Source organism: Dendropsophus ebraccatus, chromosome 1, assembly GCF_027789765.1.
Source record: "Dendropsophus ebraccatus isolate aDenEbr1 chromosome 1, aDenEbr1.pat, whole genome shotgun sequence".
Classification (NCBI taxonomy): domain Eukaryota; kingdom Metazoa; phylum Chordata; class Amphibia; order Anura; family Hylidae; genus Dendropsophus; species Dendropsophus ebraccatus.
The window spans coordinates 215,488,899-215,516,463 of NC_091454.1; the positions used below are offsets into that span (position 1 = coordinate 215,488,899).

Genomic DNA, 27,565 nt, shown 5'->3' on the forward strand with positions numbered 1-27,565 from the left:
TTTCACTGCATCATCTGGTAGCAGTACTATAGAAAGTAATTAGTCAGCAGGTGTTCACAATGCACAAATAGCAGCTCTAGGGTTGTGTGCACACACAAACACACAGTTTTATAGCTTCACTGCATCATCCGATGGCAGTACTATAGAAAGTAATGAGGCAACAGGTGTACACAATTAGCAGCTCTAGGGCTGTGTTCACATACAGTTTCAGAGCTTCACTGCATCATCTAGTAGCAGTACTATAGCAAGTAATCAGGCAGCAGGTGTGCACACTGCACAACTAGCAGCTCTAGGGTTGTGTGCACACAGTTTTATAGCTTCATTGCATCATCTGGTAGCAGTGCTATAGAAAGCAATGAGGCAGTAGGTGTGCACAATTAGCAGCTCTAGGGCTGTGTTCACATACAGTTTCAGAGCTTCACTGCATCATCTGGTAGCAGTGCTATAGAAAGTAATCAGGCAGTAGGTGTGCACACTGCACAACTAACAGCTCTAGGGTTGTGTGCACACACAAACACACAGTTTTATAGCTTCACTGCATCATCCGATGGCAGTACTATAGAAAGTAATGAGGCAACAGGTGTACACAATTAGCAGCTCTAGGGCTGTGTTCACACACATACACAGTTTCATTGTAGCAGTACTGGAGAAAATAATGAGACAGCAGGTGTACTAAATACCCAACTAGCAGCTTTAAAGCTGTGTTCATGTATACTCACTATAGTTACATAGGTCACTCATATAGTGAAGCAGTCTAACAGGACTTGCACAACCAATGTTAAAAAAAGTGAAAAACATTGAAACGAACCATTTGAGGCATAAAAGCCTCATACAACATATATATATATATCCAATAATCCTCCTGATACACATGCCAGGCTTCCAGCTCAAAAGAAAAAGCAGCATATCTTACCTTGCTGAAGTATCAAGAAACATTAGCAGCCGCCCAGGTGAGGACACAGGTCTGGCAGCACCATGATACTTACTGCAGCAGCTTCCTGGCTTTCCTCACACAGCGGCTCCATACAGCAGAGAAGCTGAGCGATAACTCTACTAAAAAGTAAATAATCTCCTCTCTGATGCAGCAGAGCAGGAAAAACAACATTTCTATAAATTTCCCCTCTCCACACGACCATGTGGAAAGGAAGAATCTTTGGAAAGGAAAGTCAGACACAAACATAGGCCTGAGCCTGCTTCCCTCTCCTACCACCTGTCCCACAGGAGGACAGAAAAAAACACAAGGAGGAGGGGTCTGTATGGCCTTCTTATAGGGCTCCTAATCAATCTTTTATTAGTACCATCTGTCCTACCATTGCAGGAAGATAGGATCTTCCCCATTTGTGCTGCTGCTGAGGACGTAAGGGAAAGGAACATTCTGCCCACCTGAGCGTTCTTGTGTTCTCTATGGGCGGGGGTAAACCGCAGTAAGAGAGACCTGGTAGCGGCTTGTCTGTCCAATACAAAGTGGTCAGACAGCGATTTTCCATAACACCTGACCCCTATCTCCACCAACATTATCTGTTGGTGGATGGTCGGGAGAGCCCTTAACACCTTATATTGTTGGCCAAACTTGATGTGAGCAGCAGGTACAGCCGATGAAAGTGTAAGGTGTATGGGGACCTTGAGTCCTTTTACTTCTACCTTTTTTGCTGCTTTTCTGATTTGTGTTTATTTACGGGTTATGGCAGAAGTGCAACCCCCGCAACTTCCATGGAGCAATATATTTTTTTAAATATTTATTTTATGTTTAAAAAACTGCTCATTCATGAATATTGGGAACACCTGATATACAAACCTTTTCCTTCTGGCTCCAAAACAACCGATTTCAGGATTTGTGTCAGATGCGCTCCTTCAGGCTGGAGGTAAAAAAGGAAATCGGAATCATATGTGTTTAAAGGGGTTATCCAGTGCTACAAAAACATGGCCACTTTCTTTCAGAGACAACACGACCAGTTTAGTTTAGCTCCATTCACTTCAACGTAACTGAGCAGCAAAACCCCACTCAAGCTGGAGACTAGAGTGGGGCTGTCTCTGGAAGAAAGTGACCATGTTTTTGAAAAAAAAGACATATCATTTGTCTTTACTTAAAAATATCGACTGATGGCAGAAGACCTTCCCCTTCAAGAGTGGATGCTCCCGGGAACAGGACCACTTGGTATGACCCATCTTCTCTTTCTGGCTACACCACTGCCTCTTGCAGCTGGTGCTGCAGATCCTCCCCCTCTAAAATGCTGTGTCCAGTTGGCTCACCAATCGCTTTGTCGTCCACCCCCTCTTCACTAGACAGTAGAAGATAATCACTTGGGGCATTGGTGAAAACGATCTCCTCTGGTGCCTCCTAAACCATTATTTCAGACTGCGTAACCATATTATCCACCATCCATGTCAATACCTGCTTGCGCTGCTCTGCATTCAGTAGTTGCATACTGCCCGCCCCTGCTAACTGGGATCAGTGGCCAGGGATCCTGCATCAGCCATGTTCTTGTTCTCCCTCAACACCTCCAGGCCCTTGGCTTCTGCTCATACCCTCCTAACTACTCCCACGTGCTTGTCCCTTTCCACTAGTAGGCGGGTGAGAGGTTGTTGCAGGCTTCTTGAGAGGGGGCAACGCTTTGCAGCACCACAGTACAGCAGCTGGGATTTAACTGCAGGAAGATGCCTACATGAGGGATACTAACTACTGGAGGGAAGAGCAGGTAACTACCAGTGAGGATTACCTACAGGGGGATAGGGGAACAAAAAAAGGCCTAACTACTATATGGAGGCACAGAAGGGCTACTATATGCAAGGACATAGGGGTCCTCTCTTCTACATAGAGGCACAAAGGGAGCTAATCTACTATTTGAGGTAACATGCAGGGGCTTTTCTACAATGAGGGCATGGTGGGGCCTAAGTACTATTAATTATTATTATTATTTATTTATAAAATGCCCTTAATTCCAGAGCACTATATAGGCAATAGGGGTAACAAGCAGGAACATTACATGAAGGCAAATGGCAGACTGGTACATGAGGAGACAATCTATACTGGGTCTAGATTCTATATGGGGACACAAATCGGGCAGGGCTAGGGTCCTATTAGACAAAGCAATTTTTCATCGATTAACCATAGACAATCGCATACAAGAACTTTTGCGAACAATCTAAAATCATTTACCATAATACACGGAATGATAGTCGTTAGTTTTGATCATTGTGGTGCTGTGGTTTACTAGTTTAGTGATTGCACCTACAGATCATTATCCAGGTAGCACGGTGGCTCTGTAAGGCAGCACAGTGGCTCAGTATAACAATTGGAGTTGTGGATCCTCTGTACCGTCACCAGCGATGGCATAAACCGCACCAGGGAGCGGAGTCTAAGGGGCCGCTGGTTTTCACCAGAGCCCACCGCAAGGCGGGACGGGCTTGCTGCGGCAGGCGACCCCCAGGTCGCTACCCCTGGCTTGGTTTACTAGTGACGGCGGGCAAGGTGTAGCAGAAGCAGTAGGCAGGTGACTGTGCAGATGGTGGTCTTAGGCATAACCGCAGGTGACAGAGGCAATGGACAGGAACAACGGACAAGGGCAGTGGAGAGGAACAACGGACAAGGGCAGTGGACAGGAACAACGGACACGGGCAGCGGACAGGAACAACGGATGCGGGCAGCGGACAGGAACAACAGGGAGCTGGGCCAAAAACACTAAAGGAAGCATGTAGAGGCTCCAACACGAGGGACAGGGCATGCTGGGATTTATAGGGAGTGATTGTGTGCATACACCAATTAGGAGCGTACTGGCCTTTTAAATCTGTGACAGCCAGCGCGTGCGCGCCCTAGGAGGCGAGGACGCGCGCCGGCCCGAGACAGACGAAGACAGGAGCGGGGCGAGGTGAGACGTCCCCGGGGGCCGAACTAGCAGCAGCGTCAGGTCCCTGCAGCGGGACACCGGTGGCTGCATAGGACAGAGAGGGGGTGCGGTGGCGGTCCGGAGCATGGGACGCCGATGCAGCCCTGACACTCAGTGGTTAGCACTGTTGCCTTGTAGCACTGGAGTGTTTGCGTGGGTTTCCTCCGGGTACTCCAGTTTCCTCCCACATCCAAAAAAAACCCATACAGATAGGTGAAGTGTTGCGGAATCTGTGTGTGCTATACAAATAAATGAATACAATGCAGGTAGGTAGAGAGAATAATTTTTTTTCTGTTTTCAGAGGTTTCATGTTAACATTACAGGTGTGCGAATAAATGAAAAGAAATCTGTATACTCGGCCACATGTGTTATTTTAAAAATTGTGGTGCCAACCGGAAGAGGTAGTTGTTACCCCTGCACCAGCGAGACCTCTGCGATTTTATATAAACAAATGTACTGAAACTTTTGTAAATGATGTTGTGAATTCTTTTGAATAAATGGAATACTTGCGTGCGAATCACTGTGAAGAAATCCGTATATTCAGTCATATGAATGATACTGTATGATACTGGCACTATACTGTGCGGCAGATGATTTTTGGGGGTTTGTTTCCCACAAAGGGATAACATTCGTTAGAAAAGTAACTGTTTTCAACGTTTTGGTACTGCATATAATACTGTTGGCAAAAAAGTGTATCACCTTTATACAAGGGCGTATACTCAGTCACCACCCCTAGATTGTCGCACTATGACACTGGTTAGACTGTACAATACTGGTACTATACTGTATGGCAGATGATTTTTTTTCTAGGTCCTAAAAAACGTTAAAATAGTTGTGAATATAACTTACTATTAAAGTATACTTTTCTGTAGAATACCGGTATATTGTATGGAATTTTTTTTTTTTTTTACCCCTTAAACAGTCCTGAGGACTGTTGGGTGTTTAGTGAAGATATTTGCTACCACACGAAGCCCTACACTACCTCGTTCCTTGTGCTAGCAGCTCTCCCTATAAACTAACAGAAAGCAAGTTGAGCATCTTCAGACTTGCGTTTATATACACCCAGGTCACCGGATGCAGCCAGCCAATCACTGTTATGCCAGCAGTCAACATAGCTGGTTTGCTGGTTCACCCAGCTGCTTCCCCGCACCTTTATTGGCTGATTAAAGCCACCAAACATACAGCAAGGAGACTATCAATTTTTTTCGAACACCACACGATATTAAGCCATGTTCACACAAGGTATCTTTTGCATAAATTTTGTCCATTGTTGCAATTTGCTACAACGGGCGTGATTTATGCAGAAGATACCTTGTATCTAAATGAATGGAATCCTGGCCGGAGCGTATGCACATAGTATACGCTCCGGCTGGGATATCAACTGACCGCACTAAAAACAGACGTCAGTTTTGTGCGGCCACTATTCATACACAATGGAGCGTGCGGCTCTGGCTGCATGCTCCATTGTGTGCAGTGGTAAATTTGGGATGCCATCCCAATTCAACAGAAATGAAGATCAACCGGTCGGGCCACAGAACGGCCGGTCTCATATGCTGTGTGAACATGGCCTTAATTCGCGTATTGAGTGCTTTTGAGTACCCCGATACTCAAGCAAATAGTGAGCTCGAACGACCTGAGGACAGATGACATTTGCAAGATTTTCCAAGTAGCTGCTTTTTCTTATCCTGGATAAACCCTTCAAATTCATTACTCTAATATCAAATCTAGCCTTCTGTTACTTACCACGACCTTCAGCTTTTTCCTCACACCATCTGATATAAACACATCAGCCACCTTCACTTCAATGTAATGTTCTCCCAAGGATAATGGCACAATGATGAATGGCACAGCCCTAGATGAGGAAGGTTGGATGACCACTATTTGACGATAGTTCTTCTTGGCAGTAGAGAGACTGCACAACTCTTCATTATAGCTCCACTCTACACGCACCTAAACCCGAGACAATACGGTGGCTATTTAAAGATGTAGAAATAAAATTATTTTTGGTTAATCTATCAATTTCCTGCTTTACTTGCCTTAAGTGGATTGCCGCCGTAGTTGTAGAGAATGGCCCGTATCTCCACCTGCTCATGTCTGACCACAGAATATGGAAGCTTCAGATCAATGAAGAAATCCCTCATCACCCGAATATTATAAGGTTCAGACACACAGATACCTGTCAGGGTAAAATTGATTTAAAAGAGAAGATCAGATCTCATACAGATAATTACAGACAACTAAAATGTTAAGCAGCTTTATACATACAGTACACTACATTACTTATCCTGTACTCAGGGCTGGCCTTAGGGGTGAGCAACCTGTGCAGCTACAGAGGATGCATTACCTCCAACTATCAAAACAGGCCACCAGAAAACCGGCCAAGTGCCTAGGGCGCTGCCGAATCAACCCCTACAACTATAAGCGTGTCTATTGACATGCTTATAGTTAAATAGGGTACTCTGATTAAGTGTTAGTCACTTTTGTGACCACAGACCGCTCTGTACCTCCTGCCAATTTGAAAGTTACAATATTAGAAGCAGGCTGCTGTGTATTAGGCTGCCTGCATTGGAGGCTCTCTGAATATCTGCTGGGACCAGAGCCCCAGGAGAAGAGAGAGCAACATGACAGGTGAGTATACTTTTTTGTTTTTCACATGGGGGCAGCTGCACAGGCAGGGAACATACTATATAAAGACTTTGCAGAGGGGAAGAATACTATATAAAAACTGTACAGCGGGAGCCTAAACTATATAAAGACTGCACAGAGGAGGCCTATATTACATAAAGACTACACAGAGAGAGCCTATACTATATAAAAACTGCACTGAAGGGAGCGATACCAAAGACTGCATAGAGGGGGCCTATACTACAGGATATAGGGACCTTACTACTATATAGGGGCACAGAGCATACCTAGCTACTATTTGGCACACAGGGCTGAGAATTGTGGGCCCTACCTCTGTCAGGGTTTATTCCGCCTATTATGCAACTTTTACCAACTCAGTTAACATCTGGCAACATGCTGCCATTAGTCGGTACCTGGAAGCCACTACCAGGCTCTCGCCCACAATTATAAGGAGGGTGGCCACCATTTTTCAGGGTGTGCATGAAGCCCTTCTTTATGTGTAATGAAAGGTGTATGGGAGTGCTTCTTTCCCTCCCATTTTCACAGTCCTTGCACTTGGTGCACTGGTGCAATGTCCCTGATATAGTCCTTATGGGCAATCCATAGAGTGAATGCATTGAAGACTTGTTGGTCGACAGTCCAGGGATATCCTCAATTGATATGCAGTTAATCTAGCAGATGGGCGCACGCTTACGTAGAAAATCAGGGCGTGAAATATGTCCCTAATCCTGAATAACCCCTTTAATTCTTTAATTACATCTTTATACCTGTTGTGTTTATTTGATCACAGGTCTAATGCAGACAAAGTACACGGACTCTTCATGAGAACAAGCACAAGCAGCTTACCTTTACTTTCAGATAGACCCACAGCTAAAACCTCCCATGTTGTGCGTGAGTCTGGTAAGAAAAGAAGAAGAGACTTGGTGGAAATCCTGTAAAAAAAAGCAAAAGAGATTTATAGTGTAAACCCCAACATGTCTGACAATCTTGTGCAAGTTATTTGGGGTAATCCCTTTCGTCTACTTTTAAACAGTCTATTTATAGGGAGTCTGTCTGGTTAGGTAAAATATACAATGAATTATCCGCACTCCTGAAAACTAACAATTCATTCCATACATGTCAGTACCTTATCTGTCTCCTTCCCTTAATTTTATGCTGCTGCTTTCTGCTTAAGACACAAAAAGTGTGAGAGCTGTTCAGTCTGTCTCTGCTCTCAACCCCCTCCTCCTCCTCCTCCTTTCTAGACTACAAGTCCCTGGCAGTCTTTTTCTGTAATACTGTAGCTTCTTTGTAATGCTGGGAGGGTTAATCGGAGGTCAAGTTGCTGGTGAACTCATTGTGATTATTTCTCCCTTCAATAGAAAGTTGCTACAATGTTGCAGATAGGGAGTTTACTTCATCTGTCTGGAAGGGAGGGCGAGGAATCGGAGACGGACTCAGCAGGTCTCACACAGTTTTTGTGTATTTAGCAGAAAGCAGCAGCTAAAAACTAAGGGATTTAAACGAAAAAATCTGAGCTCATGAATGGCTTAAAATATTCTCTGATATAGAAAGAATTTAGATGTTTTTGGCTATTATTTTTTTTTATTTTATTTTGTCTAAAAGCCCTTAAAAAGGATTTTCAAAGCAGGAGCTCAGACAAGTACGTTTTCTATGTTCTGAAGCTAGCCATGGTCCTTCACTTTTGTTTTAGGTATGCACCAAAAAATATTTTTAAGCAAAAATTTTTTTTTTCTTTTCTTATACTTCCGATGCACTGGAGAACACAAACAAAAAAAGGTGCAAGAGTAAATAAACCCTTTGACTGATTGCACAGTTCAAAGGGGTTATCCAGCGCTACAAAAAAATGGTCACTTTCTTCCAGAGACAGACCCACTCTTGTATCCAGCTTGGGGGGGGGGGTGCAGCTCAGTTCCATTGAAGTGAATAGAGCTTAAAGGAGAAGTCCGGCCAAAACTATTTTTTAATATGTTATTACTTACGGAAAGTTATGTACATTAATTATGGGAAATGCACCTATAGGGCTATTTCCCTTAATTTAGTAGATCAGGGAGACTTCAGATTCTCTAAAAAAAAGATGACCGGGGGTGTAATTACAATTACAATCGCCAGCAGGGGCGCACTATATATAGAAGTCTTCAATATATATTGACTTCTATATATAGTGCGCCCCTTCTGGACACTCCATTGGAATTACAATGGATGTGTATGTAAATGTAATACAGTATACAGCGTTTTTGATTTAATACATTTATGGAATAATTTGGGGAGCAAGTGTCCTTGCTCCCCAAAGTATTCCATAAATGTAATTAATCAGTACATAACAGTAAGCCCGCCAAACCGCCGCTGCCCGCCGTTACCGAACGCTTGCCGCTGCCAAATGCCCGCCGCTCTGGACTACACTCAACTACTACTACTCAATAATAAGGGCCCTGAGTTCGGGCGGCAGCCTTCCTCTATAAACAGCAGGACTCTTATCTCCAGTTTGGATGTGGTTTTGTAAGGGCCAAAACTGAGCTCAAAACTGAGGGAAGGAGACAGATGAGGTAAGGAAGGAATTGTTGGTCTTAACAATTTTTAACAATATAACTAGAGATGAGCGAACCGGGTTCGGGTTCAAGTCTACCTGAACCCGATCGTTCGGCATTTGATTAGCGGGGGCTGCTGAACTTGGATAAAGCTCTAAGGTTGTCTGGAAAACGCTGATACAGCCAATGACTATATCCATGATTTCCACATAGCCTTAGGGCTTTATCCAAGTTCAGCATCCACCGCTAATCAAATGCCGAAAGCTCGGGTTCGGATCGACTCGAGCATGATCGAGGTTCGCTCATCTCTAAATATAACCCCTTTAATGATGTCTGCGCTTATATTATACCCACCCTTCGGGATTCGGGTTTTCAGTCATTATGTCTACTTTCCATAGCCAGCTTTCTGGGAAATATGTTCTGGATGTTCTATCAGCGTTGTCAACATCACTGTAAACTATGTCCTCATCCCCTAATAAAAATACCAAGGTTATTATACATAAAGATATAATAAGAAAGATAAATAAGAACATCTGTATATAGAGTTTATATATTCATTGGTGTAAACAGATATGTGAACAAAACAAAAGGGCCTTAAAGTTAAAGAAACCCCATGGATTTTACCATAGATCCCCCTAAGAAAGTTCTGCAGATTGTGACCCTCAGAAAAGCTTTTCCACTTTATCCAACATTTTGTCCAAAACTTAATCTTATTAAGTATGATTTACACAAGTAGAAGTGTTAAAAGGGGTTTCTGGGGCTGGGGGGGCTTTTTTGCCCATGGCCGAGGAGGAGGTGGATGACGGCAACGAGGTCGCCTAACCTCCCCGATTCCAGCGCCGGGTACCGGATCACGTCGTTTCTGTCCGCGTTGCCCGGCCGCTTCCATGTCTCAGACGCGGGCATAAGACGTGACGTTTCAGGTACACTCAGCCAGTCAGTGGCAGAGGCGGGATCCTAACTGACTGGTTATCACTAACACCTTACTCACCTTTACTGTATAGTGCCGCCCCTACCCCAGCACTGTAATGTGTGGGAGATGGTGGAGTATGCACTCCAGCAGTCTTAGGGTATGTTTACATCTCATTTTCGGCCCGTCGGACTACACGTCGGGAATCAGTAAAAAAAGGATACTGACATGCAGCCTGGTGTGTGGCTGATGGCCACATGACGGACACATTGACTTGAATGAGCAGGACGGAGTCATTTTGTGCTTTGAAGACCATGCTTTTGAGTCCTGCGCAAAAGCAGTATAAGTCCGGCAAATGGGCAGAACGTAGTCACAAAATGACTCTGTCCTGCTCATCGAAGTCAATGTGGACGTTGGCCGCACGCCAGGCTGTATGTCAGCATCCTTTTTTCACTAACTCCTGACGTGTAGCTCGACGTGGGGCCTTATACAGTACTGAACGAGAAGCCTCACCAACGCTAAACTCACCACGTACAACCCACCATCCACGCTCGCAAAAAGGTTCAGATACCGAGCAAAGTTCGAACTCTGAATGTTACTTCCATGTAAATATTCGTTAAAATACCAAACAGTTCGAATTGAGATACGTTCGAAAACCGGGTGCCAAGAAAAGTGTTTGAGAACCAAGCAAGTTTTTGAGAACTGAAGCAAACTTTTCTTGAAAATATTGTTTGCAAACTGAACTGTTTGAGGGCCGAGGTACCACTGTGTGTGTGTATATAAATATTTATTATTGTAAAAGTGAGAAAAGGGGGGTGGTTTAAACTTTTAGGAGGACATTTATGAAGACCGACTTACTCGTACCCCACCCCCAACTGCCCTGCCAGATTCACACACACGCCTCTTAATGAAACTGGCCTGACCTGTGCCTGACGTACCGCACTCACAGAAATCTACAGGCATAAATCATATTAAATGAGCCTTGAGGCCCTCCCCCCATCTGCCCATTTAGCAAAGGGGGATACAGCAGGTGTAAGCCAGGGGGAAGGGGGGAATCTGCACTTTTTTCTTGACGTACACCTCATCCACAATCTTCATAAATGTCTCCCTTAGTGTCTAACATTTTAATAAATCTTTTTAGTATTAACAGTAAGGGTAGCAGAGCAAAATGACCCAACGCGGAGGCTAACATATAAAGGATGTGGAACAGAATACGCAGAGTTCAGAGTCCGCGAGGGCGTGCGAGCTGCGGAATCCGCAATGGGTTTTCCATCGATATTCCGTAGTGTGCACATACCCTTGAAGTTGAAATAATAGCACTTGCATGTATTCTCGTGAGAGAGCCTGCAAGATGTAAGTTAAGAAATCAGTTGGGACTCTGTAGGGAGGCGAAGAATAGAGGGTTCAACTCAAATATGGGAGGTTCTGGTACCTTGCCATGAAAGAGATTTGAGGAAATGGTAGATTTGATGTAGTCTGAACTATGTAGTTCTGAAGGTGCTATAGGGTGCTCTAAGGGGATTAAAGGGGTTATCCAGCGCTACAAAAACATGGCAACTTTCCCCCTACTGTTGTCTCTAGATTGGGTGGGGTTTTGAAACTCAGTTCTATTGAAGTAAATGGAGCTTAATTGCAAACCGCACCTGAACTGGAGACAAGAGAGGGAGGAAAGTGGCCATGATTTTGTAGCGCTGGATAACCCCTTCAATGTGGAGGATTGTGTGAACTTCTTGACAAGAATATGGGATTTTAATTTCTTTTTACACCATAATTTGTAGTTCCCCTAGGGGACTTTTGTGAGCAATGCACTGATTGCTCATAGAGATCTATACATGTACTGCATTGATCCATGCAATCTGCTCTTGATTACTAAGACTGCAGTTCCACGCTGAGGGTATTCGCCTGTACAGCCGATCGGCCATGCAGGTTAATTAGCTATTAAAATACTGCTAATAAAAATTGAGAGCGGCATTAAAATGCAGTTTATATATTATATGCCGCTGATCCACCAACGTCCCCTGCAAAAATTGAATGGCAGATTTTTTTAAATTTGAAATTTTCCAATTTTTGACAATTTTTGTTACAACAACAGCTGTTATACAAAACATTACTCAGTAATAGTCTCACTATTGCAGCAACTAATGTCTGGCTGTTTTAATGGGATTTTTTTTAGCGTCTGATTTGCTAATATTCGCAATTCTGGGCAAATAATCATGAACCTCGGGAAATGAATTTTCGACTGCTTCGCTCATCTCTAATTACATGTAATCCGTGGTTATACCCCCCTCCATATCCTTACCACATTCATAGCCATCATCTGTCCTCCTGAGTTCCTTTTGTTTTGTGATGTGTTTGCAGCAGTCCAGGAAAGCATCAATACATTTCGGTCCATCTATGATGTGACGAGTCCGGCGTTCACAGCTATGGCCCATGGGACTGTCAAGCATACCATCCTGGCAGCACTCCTTCTCCAGTCCTGTATATTGTGATGCTACATAGAAAAGATAGACCACTGTAGACATTGTAACTACCCCCGAAATACACACACATGGCAGCATGGGATTTTTGTTACTGATTAATCTTTTGTCCCAGTTTTACCTTTTTCGTCTCGTTCTTGAAACAGTAGAGCTGAGGAACGTCGTCTTCGTTTTAATTTTGGTTGACATAAGGGCTCTGTGGAAAGATATGAAGATGAAACCCCAATAATAAGCAAACTACCATACCCTTATTTTTACTGAATAATATCTGGATATGAACATGAGATAAAGGTCAAAGGTCTTTCAACAGCCAATCCCCGTCCCCCATACACTTGAAAGCTCATCTTGGCTGGGCTTAAAGGGGTACTCCAGAGAAAAGCTTTTTTCCCAGTAATTGAAACACATTACAAAGTTATATAACTTTGTAATATGCTTCAATTCACCTATCTGCCCCCCTTCCCCCCTCACCAGGAAGTGAAGTAAACTCATTCTTACCTAATGACTGTTGACCCCAGGCTTTTCTGTGGCAGCCATTTTGTGACAATGACATCATCGAGAGGGAAACTGGTCTAAGCCCTGTTAGGCAAGCCTCCCTTTGTCAGATGACTCAGTTTGCTCAGCTCTGATTAGCTGAACAAGATGTAAGCCATCTAACAGTTTTACAGAGTCAGTTAGACATCACAGGAGACAAAGTGCATCATGGGAAACCCCAAACCAGGAAGTGAAGATAAAATGAGGACACCGACTGGAGCTTCAGGGATCTGCAAACAGCGGGAAATTTACATGGAGACAGACTTAGGAGGGATGGTAAATGGGAAAACTATGTTAATCAGTTGTCCGGAGTTCTCCTTTAAATTTTAAATGCGGGGAAGGATAAAAGCTATTGCTAGACTTCTTTGATGGTCGATTTTGCTGTTGAATTCCAACATCCTTCCCCCCCCCAAACATCTGCTGCCAGTAAGTAGCCGGTAAGCTACCTATCAAACTTAATGGAAGAATGATCTTTCTGAAAATAATAGGTTTGGAAGACCCATAACTTTAGTCTAATAATTGATTACCTGCTCTCTGAGGAGTTGTCATATTGGAGCTTGTCGCTAGTGCAAGGCCGGCATCATGAAACACTCCTGGTGTATCGGCACCGCTGCCTTGTGTGCAGCCAATGTCATATTTTTCCACTAAGTCCCAGATCTTAAAGGAGAAAGAGGCTTTCAGTGCATATTATATAATTAATAATAATAACATTGTGATTTTACTTAAAATGAACCTGTCGTTATAACTTTCAAAATCTAAATCAACAGTGAAATGCTGTAAAACAAAGCTGAACTTACCAGAAATACAGGTCCAGTCTACTGAAGGCAGCTATATAACAGCTATACTTACTGTATCCAGGTCCAGTCTCCTGAAGGCAGCTATATAACAGTTATACTTACTGTATCCAGGTCCAGTCTACTGAAGGCAGCTATATAACAGCTATACTTACTGTATCCAGGTCCAGTCTCCTGAAGGCAGCTATATAACAGTTATACTTACTGTATCCAGGTCCAGTCTACTGAAGGCCGCTATATAAGAGCTATACTTACAGTATCCAATTCCAGTCTCCTGCAGGCTGCTATATAACAGCTATACTTACTGTATCCAGGTCCAGTCTCCTGAAGGCAGCTATATAACAGCTATACTTACTGTATCCAGGTCCAGTCTCCTGAAGGCAGCTATATAACAGCTGAACTTACTGTATCCAGGTCCAGTCTCCTCAAGGCAGCTATATAACAGCTGAACTTACTGTATCCAGGTCCAGTCTCCTGAAGGCTGGTATATAACAGCTATACTTACTGTATCCAGGTCCAGTCTCCTGAAGGCTGCTATATAATAGCTATACTTACTGTATCCAGGTCCAGTCTCCTGAAGGCTGCTATATAAGAGCTATACTTACTGTATCCAGGTCCAGTCTCCTAAAGGCAGCTATATAATAGCTATACTTACTGTATCCAGGTCCAGTCTCCTGAAGGCAGCTATATAACAGCTATACTTACTGTATCCAGGTCCAGTCTCCTAAAGGCAGCTATATAATAGCTATACTTACTGTATCCAGGTCCAATCTCCTGATCGCAGATTTTCTAACTTGTGCTTGTTGAAAAAAACAGACTAAACACAGGAATTCCGGCCAGTACAGAGAGTCACGGCTCAATGTGTCCATCAATCACATGACTGCCTTTTCTATGTGAGTGCTCAGATGGCCTGGGATACACAGGACTTCCTGTTTTCTGACTGTTTCCTGTTTCTTGAGGAAAAAAAAAGAGTCAGAAAACAGGAAGTGCTGTTTTCTCCATGATAACTTAAAAAATAAAATAAAATAATGAATGTAAATTGCAAACCTCCTTTTTATCACATCTACTGTTGACTTAGATTTTAAAAGTTATAACGACAGTGACACTTTAATTTTGATCACCTTTTTTTGAGAAATCTTCAATTTATTGTTGACGGTATAAACACCTTTATCCACGGCCACCAGTCCCACAGCCGCCATATGATCTGCTTGTAGCTTCAGCTTCATGGAGGCTCCAGGTTGCTGAATAGCGTTGTCTTTGTCCTTTTCTCCTGTTACCACCAACTACATGAAACAACCATTAGAATATTGCTTTCATATCTTACATCCTTCAAACCAGAGAGATTTAAAGGACAGGTGACAGGTGACATTGTACATATAAACCATTGTGCACTATAAACAAAATTGATTGACGATAAACAATTTTACAAGTGCCTGAATCTCTCCTATAGGGAAACACAACAAAATTGGTTCAGTCGGGTCCGTATGCAAGACGGGAGGTGTAGCAGTTATTCAAACCGTATCAGCATCCTTATACAAACACAGTTGAACAGGTTTCCCGAGGTACTGGAAACTCAATGAACACAAGCTAGCCTGTTATTTGTAGGAATAAAGTTAGTAGTGTATTTGTGAAGGTATATAATAATATAAATATATATCAAAAACCATTGCTATTCCTTAACTTCAGTCTTAGCCCAATATATATTTAGCATATGGAATCTGCGTGTGAAGGTTTTCTGTTTCTGCCATGCTGCTGGACAACAGACCCTCTTGTCAATCAAGCTATACCATCCTGGATGTATTGAGAGGAGCCTGGCTCTAAATGGAAGTACCAGACCATTGCTGTGAAGTTATAATTATGCAAAGAACTGTGCCCTGTCTCTGGACTGTAACCAATGAGAACTTAACATGTATATTCTTGTCCATTTTGAGCCCACCCTAAACTGTATAAGACCCCACTGTATTTGCAATAAAGTGGTGCACCCTGCTGAGAGAGGAGCGATACCAGCGCACGTGTTTGGTGTTATTTTCTCACTGCCGGCCTCAGCGTTATAATTTGGACAGGGATGGTCATTCGAAGAGGGGTGATACAAATCACCCAAATCACCCTTTCAGTGGCATTTCCAACGTGGGGCCTGAGGTCTTCACGGGACAATTGATCGCGAGGACCGACAACTTGCTACATACTGGATGACCCCAGGACCCGCCTAAATTAGGAGGCTGATCACCTCCACTAAAATACGGTAAGTCTGCTGATTTTTTATAAATCTGTGGCTTATGCGTGTATTAGACGGTCCTTGGGAAGCTGGGTGTGGCTATATCGATCCTTTAGATCAGGACTGAACGGCCAGTTTTATTGTCCCTGTTGTACTGACCCAAGAACCCTTATTGTGTATATGTATATATATATGTGCATATACAGCCGTACCGACTGACCATACCCTGGGTTGGTGGAAGTGGTTTCCCTTAGGAACTGTGTGACTGAGGACTCATTGTTGGAGGACTCTTTTGAGGTGAAGACTCTTGGTTAGAGGACTCTTGGTTAGAGGAATAGTTTACAGTTATCGGTTGTTCATTTTTACTGTGTCAGTGACATTTTATATGTCCAGGAACTGTGAGGGACCTCTGGGGATTATTAAGTCGTGCTCCACACTGCGGGGGACGTGGGACCCTTGTTGTGTATAAATTGGACCCTACATTGTGGAGGACGCGGGATCTCTACAGGTAATCTCTACAGGTAACCGCCTCCTGTTGAGACCGATAGATTAGCTACGGTAATAACACGAGGAGTAGGCTGACGCAGGGAGACTGGGCGCGGTGTGACGCGGAAGTAGGAAATTCACTCAGTTGCTCAGTTTTTGGGGGTTACTGAACTCCAAAGGGAAGATTATGACTGTATTGAATACTCTGTCTGAGGAAGGTTGTGATTTTTCTTTTTTGCTGTTTTTTGTATTTTTACGGGGGTCAGCGAGCATCCTGGACAGTGTGTGTGACCTTTTGGTCTCACACGCAGGATATTTTTGTACACAGGATAGCATTCGGTGTAATCCGATATTCACCTTGTGAAACAATTTGGGATTAGCCCTGTTTGAATCACGCGGGAAGAAACAAGCTGACACCTGGACGGCGGTGTAGGGGAACCAGTCATAGTCCCCTGTGGGGAACAGAAACCAACAAACATAATGAAAGGCTTACGATTTTTGTTTAAGCCAAAAGTGTGTCTTGAGGGATACAAGACTCCAGTGGAGTTGGTGGTTTGTAGAGATAAAAAGCTGATGGATTTGTGTGGGATATATGTAATTGGAATATTGTAATAAAAAGGGAAAAGTTAGTGGATATTTATATCATGTTGAAAACGATCTGCCACCACCTTATAATGGTAACAATCCCCAGTGCTGAGAGTGTCTCTATTGTGGCCAGCAAAACCCACCCACAGCTGAGTATTGTGTTTCTTGTAGGAAGGGACACTCCTTAGGGTACACCCACTAGGCCACAATCTACATAGCCTCTTGTTTTAGGGGAAAGTGGGGAAGTCCCTAGTTAATATCAAGGGAGAAAGTAGAAAGGTGTCTGAACTGTCTGTTTGGGGTAGTATAGTGGAAAATGGAAGCTTGTATGGAGTTGTGAATCTGAATGTTAGGAAAGCTTAGCTCCTTAGAAAGCTGGGTTGCTGGATGAGGTAATATCTTTCCTCTGTGTTTTGTGTTCTCAGTGCAGGGTCTGAGGCTGATTTATTGCCTATGTCTGTTACATGTGGAGTTGGTGGGGGTAGTGCTATTGCATAGCAAATGTTGAAAGACCTCTATGTGACAGATGGTTGTGAGTAGTATGTCATTCTACAGAGTCAGACACATCCCCCTGCTCAGTAATATCTTTGAGGTCTGGAGTATATAATGATTTTTGGGGGTACTGCAGTTGTGTGTTATTTCTGAGAGTTGCAATCAGATTGTGTAAGATTTTTACAATTCTTGTCTCAGGTTTAGAATGTTTGAAAACTAAACTAACAAATAGTGACTGCTGCTTTATCTCAGTAATTGAAAAGTTTTGTTTATTTGAGATAAAAATAAAAAGTGAGATAAATTAATGGGAAAGACCAGAGTTGTATTGTGGGGACAATTTTGTTGTAGGGCCCTTAGAGCAAGTAAGTTGTTATCTGTGAAGGGATTTTTAGGGTTAAAGAGAGACTGTTTAGAGGATCTGTGTTTTTGGTTCCATTTTTAGATCCTGTGACCTGTGTATTGGCTTCTGGCTAGGGAGTTATTTTTGAAGCTGCCTCTGTAATTCATATGGCTAGGAAAGATGAGAAAAAGAATGTCAGAATACACAGAGCATTTCTCCATAACAGACTGACAGGTGATAGAAGACCGAAGCAGCATTACACTTATTAATGAAAAGATCAGGAAAATGTATAAATTAGGTGAATCTCAATATTTGAGTAGAAATGCATTCAATGATGTAATGAAACAGGAAGTTATCAGGCCTGGTATAGGTATTGGCTAGAAGTAGCCCAGTACATAAAGGATAGTGATTTATTGGCAAATGACCTGGAGTAAAAAGTAGTTATTCTATTGTTAGCAGTAATATAGAAGAATATGCTAATTAATACATTGCAATTATAATTTGACCCTGAGAGAAGAGAATTATTAGTTATTAGTTGTTAGTATAACAAATGTATGGTTTAGGGTTACATTTTTCTTCCCCTAAAATTTCCTGTGGAAAATTTGAAAGTTATTAATAAGTATTGGAGTCATTCCTCAGATGTCAGGAAGAATTTGTATGTACAATGTTTCTCTATTGTATCTATTACTTTTCCACATAATATAGCATTATTAGATTATTTCCGGAATCACTCCCAATGGCTAAATTTTATAATATGTGATTCTAATGTTATTCTCTCTTGTTACAGAGTCTCTATGTAAAAGAATATGTGCATCCTTGTATATAATGGTGGATTGTAAATAGTGGCTTTGTGTTAGCATGCACTGTTTTATATTATGTTGCTAATATGTTGTACTAATATAACAGAATGCATTTGATTAAACAATGTATTGTATCTACCAAGTCTTGTTGCATGATATTTTAATTCCCATTTAGTGTGAGCATAAAAGCATGTGCTTAGGAGGTGATTGATGGGAACAGGATGGCCTGGAATGTCCTGAGACAGATACATACATTTGTGTCCATGTTTTCTCTTTTATGTCTATTTTGTCTTTAGAAGAATTTTTTTGGAACGGTCTATATATATTTTTGTTCACCATGGAAGGATCAGAATATTGAGGAACAACCAATACACCGAGACTTGTTGGATCCATTAAACATCTATTTTTTGGGAGTTTCCTAGGAAAATACTAAAAAGTTGCAATGCGCATTTTTGAATGGTGGAGTAAATGTAAAAGTTATCTATGATGAATGAGTGACGTGTTGTAGCAGCTGCTCAGTAAGGGGAATGTATGTGTGTATATGTGTGTGTGATGTGACAAAATAATTGAAACAAACCATATGACTAAGGAAAAAGTGTCTTAGTTATGATGTTTATATGAGGAAACATAGGAAAAAATATTAAGTGCACAATGTTTTATTCTGTGACATTATAGTAAAAATATTGACATTTATCCGGATATACATAAAGATACATTTTAGAGGTACATGATGCTTTAGATACAAGGGAGTAATTTTAATCATGTGGTTATAATGATGTCATAATCAGAATTTGGAGTTGAATTGTTAACTAAATTTTGTTTTTATTTCTACAGGACTCTTTATCGTGGGATTTCAAAATAATTTACATATAATGATACAGATGCAGTGTATATACCTACAGGTGTATAATTATTGGATAGGTGTATGGATAAGTGCATGTATACATATACACACAGCTGTATGGTCATTGGGAATATCTCATTATTTTTAATGGGTCCTTGTTAGTATACTTACCATCACTGATGTCTCAGATTACAGTAAGACAGCTGCCAAGTTCAGCGAATGTTTCATATAGATCAATCTGGGTTTAAACACCACTTACTGATACTAATTTGTGGGTAATAATGTTAAAAAACCAATATAATGTGGGAATATTAATAAAAATGACATTTTATGTTGTGACATTGTTTAGGTAAATAAAAGAATTAGTATATACATTGGAATAACACATGAGCACAAACATTAACAAAACAAGGTCTATAATAAGCATATTGTTCTATTATATAGAGACAAATAGAATTCTATGTTATGATACACTGTGATTATCATAGGATAGCAATGATTACCAAGTTTTTGGTATAGGATAGGGAAGGAAAAGAAAATCTGCAATCAAGACACCAAACCTTACAATTCTTTGCAAAGATTCTTGATATCTGATGTTTCCAAACTCCAGCAGATGACCAGAAGCAAGAGAAAGAGACTGGCCTGTAACTTTATCCAAGCGAAGCACTTGATGGGAGAACATGAACCATGGACAGTTTTTTCTATTGTTTTGTTTAGTCAACAGACATGCTGAGATCTCTAGTACTACATCTAGCACTATCGCTATATTATCATTGAACTTTCTTAAGGCTATCTATCCTGGGACTATGCCATCTTCATGAGCGACATTTTCTGTAACCTTATCAAGCTAACTACAGATGCCATGACTTGAGACCAAGTATGCGGCCTATGAGAGAAGTTGTGTATGATTCTTTAGTCTACAACAAGTTTACAATGGACTTTTAAAGATTTTGTTCATTTAATTGAATCTCCTTAAGTGGTCACGATGAGAGAGGAAAGCCTATATCTATAGAAGCTGACTAAGAAAGGACTATGCTACGCTATGAGATGTCTGCTTCAAGTACTGATGTTACAGAATTAAAGACGACCCTTGCAGAGGTTTCCTATGAGAAGTCAGATGAAATGTGAAAGCTGCTGTTCATCAAGGGGGGTTTCAAGGATTTTTAACCCTTGGTTTGCTCTTCCAGAGGCCTAGCAGATGTTACCTCACAGCTTCAACTCCAGAGAGACTACACAAAGAAACAAAGAATGCTTTCCATGCAAAGAAAGTGAAGTGTATGACTGCATGAGGAATAATCTATGGACATTAGCTTGTTGTTTACTTTTTTTTTTTTTATTATGAACTTTTAAGAACTTTAGCAATCGGATATTTAATTAATAATGAGGGAGATCTATAAGTTTGTTATATCAAGAAGAATGAAGTCATCTGAACTACTAAATTTATCATGGCTCACAATGAAGACAAGAAGGTGCATTTTTAGATTAGGTTTAGCTAGTATTCTATTGTTTTATGAAACCAATCACAGTTTATCATAACATAAATATTATAAATCACAGTATGCTTATATCTATAGTCCTTATATAGACAGGTTATTATGGACATTGCCATGTGTATCCATGAGAGGAGATGAAGAAAGAAGATTCAGTAATGGTTTGCCTCTAAGGTTATTGTTCATTGAAAAATCTTAATGCTTTGAAGGATCGATACAATGTATCTCACCCTCATGAGGGGGGAAATGTTAAATATGATGGGTTGATTTTACAATGAACAATTGGATTGTATGAGTGCACGTTTATAAACTACTGATACCATTTTAGTACAGCACTATTCATGGTTTCATATCATATGGAGGGTAGTGTTGCTAGTTATAAATACGAACATAGTATATAGTACGATATCTATACATATATAACTGAAAACAGGTTATGCAGACATATAGAGGTATATTTGTCATGGTCACATATGTGTAGACGCATACACATAATTATAATAAACACACCCAAACATGACATTCACAGACAGTGTATTTTGTGTAATTGAACTCTTTTTTTAATTTTTCTATAAGTCTTTTGATTTGTTTTTAAGTCCAGTTATGACCGCACCGGTTTCTGTCAATAGCAACAAACAGATTTAGGAGAGGTAGATGAGGGGTTTGTGTAATAATGATATAATATTTTGGGTGACAGAGATACAGCAGACTCTGTCCTAATATTGGGGAGTTACAGTTGCTGACTATAAGTAAAGCAGTGCTAGGGCAGCAGGACAGGGTGTACGGTATGGTAGACTTTGTCGTGTAGAGGAGTTGGCTCTTGGCAGCTAGATGTTCTAGAAGCTGTGAGTAGTGGGAAGTACAGTGAGCCCACACCCAGCCAACCCTACTCCCCTTCTTTAAAATGATATCCAGGGGCTACCATAGCATTCTCTTGTGTAAAAAAACTTTTACCGTCCCCATGCAGACATCTTCCACATCAATCCGAATAGAGTCGGCCACAATTTCCCGGCCTGCTCCGGTTGTCACGGTATAGTATGCCAAGATGCGGAACGATGGGATGAATTCTTCTGTTATTGGTAATAGCATAGTGACAACAGTCTGGCCTCTCCTTCTTTCCTGTGTCCCCACCTTTATTATTCTACCTTTATTGATTATCTATAAGAGGGGAAAAAAATAATAAATCAATCTATCAAAAAAAGAGACAAAAAGTTTCACTCATTACTTTTGCTGATGGCACGGGTACTATAACGCATCAAAAAGGAAACAAATAGCCAGCCCTCCACTCACACTTGTTCACACTGTGCAGTTTGCACGCTGCCGTGGCCAACAAACAGACAAAAATAGAAAATTGCTGCAGCAAACTGCAAGTTTCAGGACTCATCGTATGTACTCCCCCCAACGTACACATGATAAAAACCTGTTCTAGAATTTTTTTTTTCTTTAATGAGGTTCTTAGCAAACCATTTGAGCAAATGTACCAACTCACCACGTTAAGGTGAACCCTAGAGGACCCTATACTTTGTTACTGGCCTCTCTCGGACTATACAAAAATTCTTGAATAAGTTTTTATCATGTGTACGCTGGGGGGAGTATATATGATGAGTCCTGACACTTGCAGTTTGCTGCAGAAATTTTCTATTTTTGTCTGTTTGTTAGCCACAGCAGCATGCAAACTGCACAGTGTGAACAAGTGTGACTGGAGGGCTGGCTATTTGTTTCCTTTTGATGTGTTATAGTACCCGTGCTATTATAGTATGCGTTATAGTACCCGTCCATCCTGTTAATGCTCACTAACCATATGTAACGCCTGGAGTAGTGGATCCACTGGACCGTCACTAGCGATAGCACTAACCTCACCAGGGAGCGGAGTCTAAGGGGCCGCTGGTTTTCACCAGAGGCCGCCGCAAGGCGGGATGGACTTGCTGCGGCAGGCGACCACCAGGTCGCTACCCCTGGCTTGGTTGCTAGTGACGGCAGGCAAAGCGTGGCAGGAGCAGTAGGCAGGAGATGGTGCTGGCAGAGGCCTGTAGGCGTAACCGCAGGAGTCAGGCTGAACACAGGAGCAATGGTGTGACAGGGGAGCAGGAACCAGGAACAAGGACTAGGGACCAGGTAGCGGATAGGAATCAGGAACAACAGGGAGCTGGGCCAAACGCTATGGGAAGCATGTAGAGGCTCCAACACCTGGAAGGGGGCAGAGCTGGAACTTATAGGGGAGTGATTGACATATGGACCAATTAGGAGCGCACTGCCCCTTTAAATCTGAGACAGCCGGCGCGCGCGAGCCCTAGGAGGCGGGGACGCGCGCGCCGGCCGGCACAGCGGGAGACGGGAGCGGGGCGAGGTAAGGCGCCCCCCGGGGCCGAACTAGTGGCAGCGCCGGGTCCCTGTACATGGACCTCGGCAGCTGCATGGAGAGGTCGGGGCGGCGGTCCGGAGCACGGGACGCCGCCGCGGCCGTGACAGTACCCCCCCCCCTTTGGCCCTCCCCTCTTTCTTGCCTGCAGATGGAGGCAAATCAGTGATGAAGTCCATCCCTATGTGGCGAGGGGATGTGGATTTGCGGTTGAAACCCGTCTGCAAGTTCTCCCGGATATAGGGGGACATGGCCTCAGTCTCGGGTATGGAGAGAGGGTACATCCGACCTCGTGGAGAAGAAGTACCAGGAAGGAGGTCTATGGGACAATCATACGCCCAGTGAGATGGTAGAGAGTCCGCCTCCTTGGCAGAGAAGGCATCCGCCAAGTCTTGGTCCTCCGCCGATAGGCCGGATAGAGGCTTGGCGGGGTCAGGTGACGACATAGAGTACTTGGTCTGAGGTGACTTGAGACACTGGTTGGAACAGTCCTGACCCCAACTGAGAATCTCCCCGGTTCTCCAGTCCAGCTTAGGGGCATGTAATTGCAGCCAAGGGAGTCCCAGGAGGATGGCGGGAAAAGAATGGGGCAGGACGTAGAAGGATATCTTTTCCTGATGTAAAGGATCCACCTGGAGGACTAGAGGTGCGGTCTGGTAGTACACATGGTCGGTAAGAATCTCGCCCGTGACCGAGGAGATAGTCAGGGGCCTGGCTAGTAGGGTCACAGGTAGCCGCCATCTTTGGACCAATGTTGCCGCAATAAAACTGCCTGCTGACCCAGAATCGAGAAAGGCAGAAGTCTGGTGAGTTTGTCCTGAGGGTGTCTGGATGGAGACTGGCACAGACAACTTTGGAGAGGTGGCATTCACACTTAGGGAGACCTCTCCCACCGGACCTAGGTGCTGGCGTTTCCCGGACGCTTGAGGACGTTGGGGACATCTCAGCCGAAAGTGATCTGAAGCACCACAGTAGAGGCAGAGATTCAGCTCCAGACGACGAATTCTTTCATCAGCCGTCAGGTGAGCCCGTTCCACCTGCATAGGAATCTCAGGAGTCGACTGGGACACCAGAACGTCATGATTCTGGAAGACCGGCGCCAGCTGGTGATGGCGATGGGACAGGCTTAGTCGCCGTTCATGCCAAACCTCCTCCTCTCTCTCAGAAAAACGAGTATCGACCCTGGTGGCCAGTAGGATGAGTTCGTTCAGGGAGGTAGGTAGGTCTCGGGCGGAAAGCACGTCTCTCACCCGACTGGACAGACCCTTCTTGAAGGTGGCTATTAGAGCGGCCTCATTCCAGTCTAATTCTGCCGCCAGGGTGCGGAACTGGATGGCGTAGTCACCAACAGAGGAGCTCCCTTGAGAGAGGTTGAGGAGAGTAGTTTCAGCTGAAGAGGCACGGGCAGGTTCCTCAAAGATGGAGCGAAACTCGACTAGGAAGGTTCGGAGATTGGCAGCAACAGGATCATCTCGGTCCCACAGCAGCGTGGCCCAGGCCAGAGCTCTACCCTCCAATAGGCTTATGATGAAAGCCACTTTAGAGCGCTCAGTGGGAAACTGACTACTTAAAAGTTCAATATGCATGGTGCACTGAGTCAGGAATCCTCTGCACAACTTGGAGTCACCAGCGTATTTGCTTGGGAGAGCTAGTCGAAGTGTAGAAAAAGCAGCAGGAGGTGGTGTGCGCTGGGCTGTAATATGCTGCTGTAAGGCGGCAGTGGGTTGCTGGATCTGCTGCGACTGTTTCTGGATTTATTGCGCCTGTAGGGCGACCACTCGGGCTACTATCAGGCACCTCGCCGGGATCCATGGTTGGAGCCTACTGTAACGCCTGGAGTAGTGGATCCACTGGACCGTCACTAGCGATAGCACTAACCTCACCAGGGAGCGGAGTCTAAGGGGCCGCTGGTTTTCACCAGAGCCCACCGCAAGGCGGGATGGACTTGCTGCAGCAGGCGACCCCCAGGTCGCTACCCCTGGCTTGGTTGCTAGTGACGGCAGGTGAGGCGTGGCAGGAGCAGTAGGCAGGAGATGGTGCTGGCAGAGGCCTGTAGGCGTAACCGCAGGAGTCAGGCTGAACACAGGAGCAATGGTGTGACAGGGGAGCAGGAACCAGGAACAAGGACTAGGGACCAGGTAGCGGATAGGAATCAGGAACAACAGGGAGCTGGGCCAAACGCTATGGGAAGCATGTAGAGGCTCCAACACCTGGAAGGGGGCAGAGCTGGAACTTATAGGGGAGTGATTGACATATGGACCAATTAGGAGCGCACTGCTCCTTTAAATCTGAGACAGCCGGCGCGCGCGCCCTAGGAGGCGGAGACGCGCGCGCCGGCCGGCACAGCGGGAGACGGGAGCGGGGCGAGGTAAGGCGCCCCCCGGGGCCGAACTAGTGGCAGCGCCGAGTCCCTGTACATGGACCCCGGCAGCTGCATGGAGAGGTCGCGGCGGCAGTCCGGAGCACGGGACGCCGCCGCGGCCGTGACACCATACACTTAAAGTTTCACTGCCGTTAAAATTTTTATTGCAGAAATCAATAGTACAGGCGATTTTAAGAAACTTTGTAATTGGGTTTATTAGCCGGAAAGTGCATTTTTATCATGAAAAAGCAGTTTGAAGCTCTCCCCCCTGTCTTCATGGTTTTCCTATGGAGAAAGAGAGAGAGAAAGTAAAGGCAGCAAAAACAGGACAACAAAGAGTTAATTTACACTCACTTTGCGGGCTCTCTCCTCTGACAGTCACCACTGAGCTATCTGACCACTAAGTAGGGCTCTGAATAGCTCCCCCGCTGTGTAATCCTTTGTTCTCGGCTCTCAGCTGCACTCTAATCTCGCTCCTTCCTCCTCTCCCCTCCCCTCTTCATAGACCAGACAGATCCGTTTGATGAAAAAACAGTCGAGATTTCCTGATTCTGAGGAGTGGATGACAGAAAGGAGAGGAGGGGGGGACATGGGAAAAGGCTTTTTACAAGTAGATAATGGCAGATTTGGCTAATAAATCCAATTACAAAGTATCTTAAAATCGCCTGGACTATTGATTTCTGCAAAAAAATTTTTAATGACAGTGACACTTTAAGAACCGGGACCTATAATGTAATGTAATAGTATAGTCCAAAGTGGAATAAATACTCTTGATGAAATTCTAACAGAAAAATATGAATCCAATCACATAATAATGTCATCATATCAAATTCTGATGCTTGAAATCCAGAAGTTGAAAAACAATAAGGAACTATGGGGAAGACTTATCAAATAGTGTTAAAAGTACACTGGCGTAGACTGCCTATAGCCACCAATCACAGCTCAGCTTTTAGCTCTTGTAAAATTAAAGAGCAGCTATGATTGGTTGCTGTGGGCAGTTTTCACCAGTGTATATTTTACACCCTTTGATACATCACTCCCTATATGCGGTTACCATATAGTTGAGTTTATTGATCTCATCCGATTGGACAATAAATTTGATGACTGCACTGTCTCCTGGTTTCAGTTCCTCACTGGCAACACTGAGATGTAAGTAATTGCCACCAATGGGTCTATAGGCGGAGGCCACCATGCTGGCAGAAGCTTGTCGGTTATCATGTAATGTTTCATCTGTGGTTGATACCTAGAAGAAACAGGAGAAAATAGATATCAATGATGGAGGGGGGGGGGATGGGGGCAGAGCGTGCTATATGTGCCATTATACCCTTTACATACCGTAAGAAAGGACTTTGTAATTGAGTCAGGATATGCAATTGATTATTTTTCTACTGGTGTTCCAAATTCTGGCTTTACTTCAGTCAGGGGTCATGTTTTATGGGTGTTTTTTTAAGGCTGTGATCATTTGCCATAAAAAATGACACAAACCTTGATAAACATAATCAGCGGGGCAGGTGGGGGGGTTGTACAAGAAATGGCAGTAACTTATCTCTCCCCTTACCAGCGATCCCTTATCTGATTGGCCCCAGGACCCCCGCTGGGCATCAGGAACTTCTCTGCTGATGACTTTACGACCCAGCCGACTCAGCCAGTCAGTGACTGGGGCGGGACACCCTCCAGTCACTGATTGGCTGAGAAGGCTGTCCGTTAGACGGGTTGGGTTGATGTCATCGCAACTCGGGAGAAAGTGGCTTCCAGGGAGGGGGCCCGGATCTTCTGCCATGGCGATTTGTGGCCAAGGGAAATGTTGGACTTCCTCTTTAAATCAATACTGCAGACCTATTAG

At 43.6% G+C, this 27,565-nt stretch overlaps 1 protein-coding gene across 1 annotated transcript in view; it reads right to left on the bottom strand.

Moving 5' to 3' along the window:
* LOC138784335 (complement C3-like) overlaps positions 1-27,565 on the bottom strand; it is a 110,382-nt gene that overhangs the window by 69,959 nt on the left and 12,858 nt on the right. The window contains 11 exon segments of the mRNA XM_069959861.1: positions 1,796-1,856; positions 5,628-5,834; positions 5,921-6,060; positions 7,356-7,441; positions 9,392-9,509; positions 12,247-12,438; positions 12,546-12,620; positions 13,483-13,612; positions 14,871-15,032; positions 21,956-22,159; positions 26,777-26,965. Of these exon segments, the coding sequence (XP_069815962.1) occupies positions 1,796-1,856; positions 5,628-5,834; positions 5,921-6,060; positions 7,356-7,441; positions 9,392-9,509; positions 12,247-12,438; positions 12,546-12,620; positions 13,483-13,612; positions 14,871-15,032; positions 21,956-22,159; positions 26,777-26,965 (1,564 nt within the window).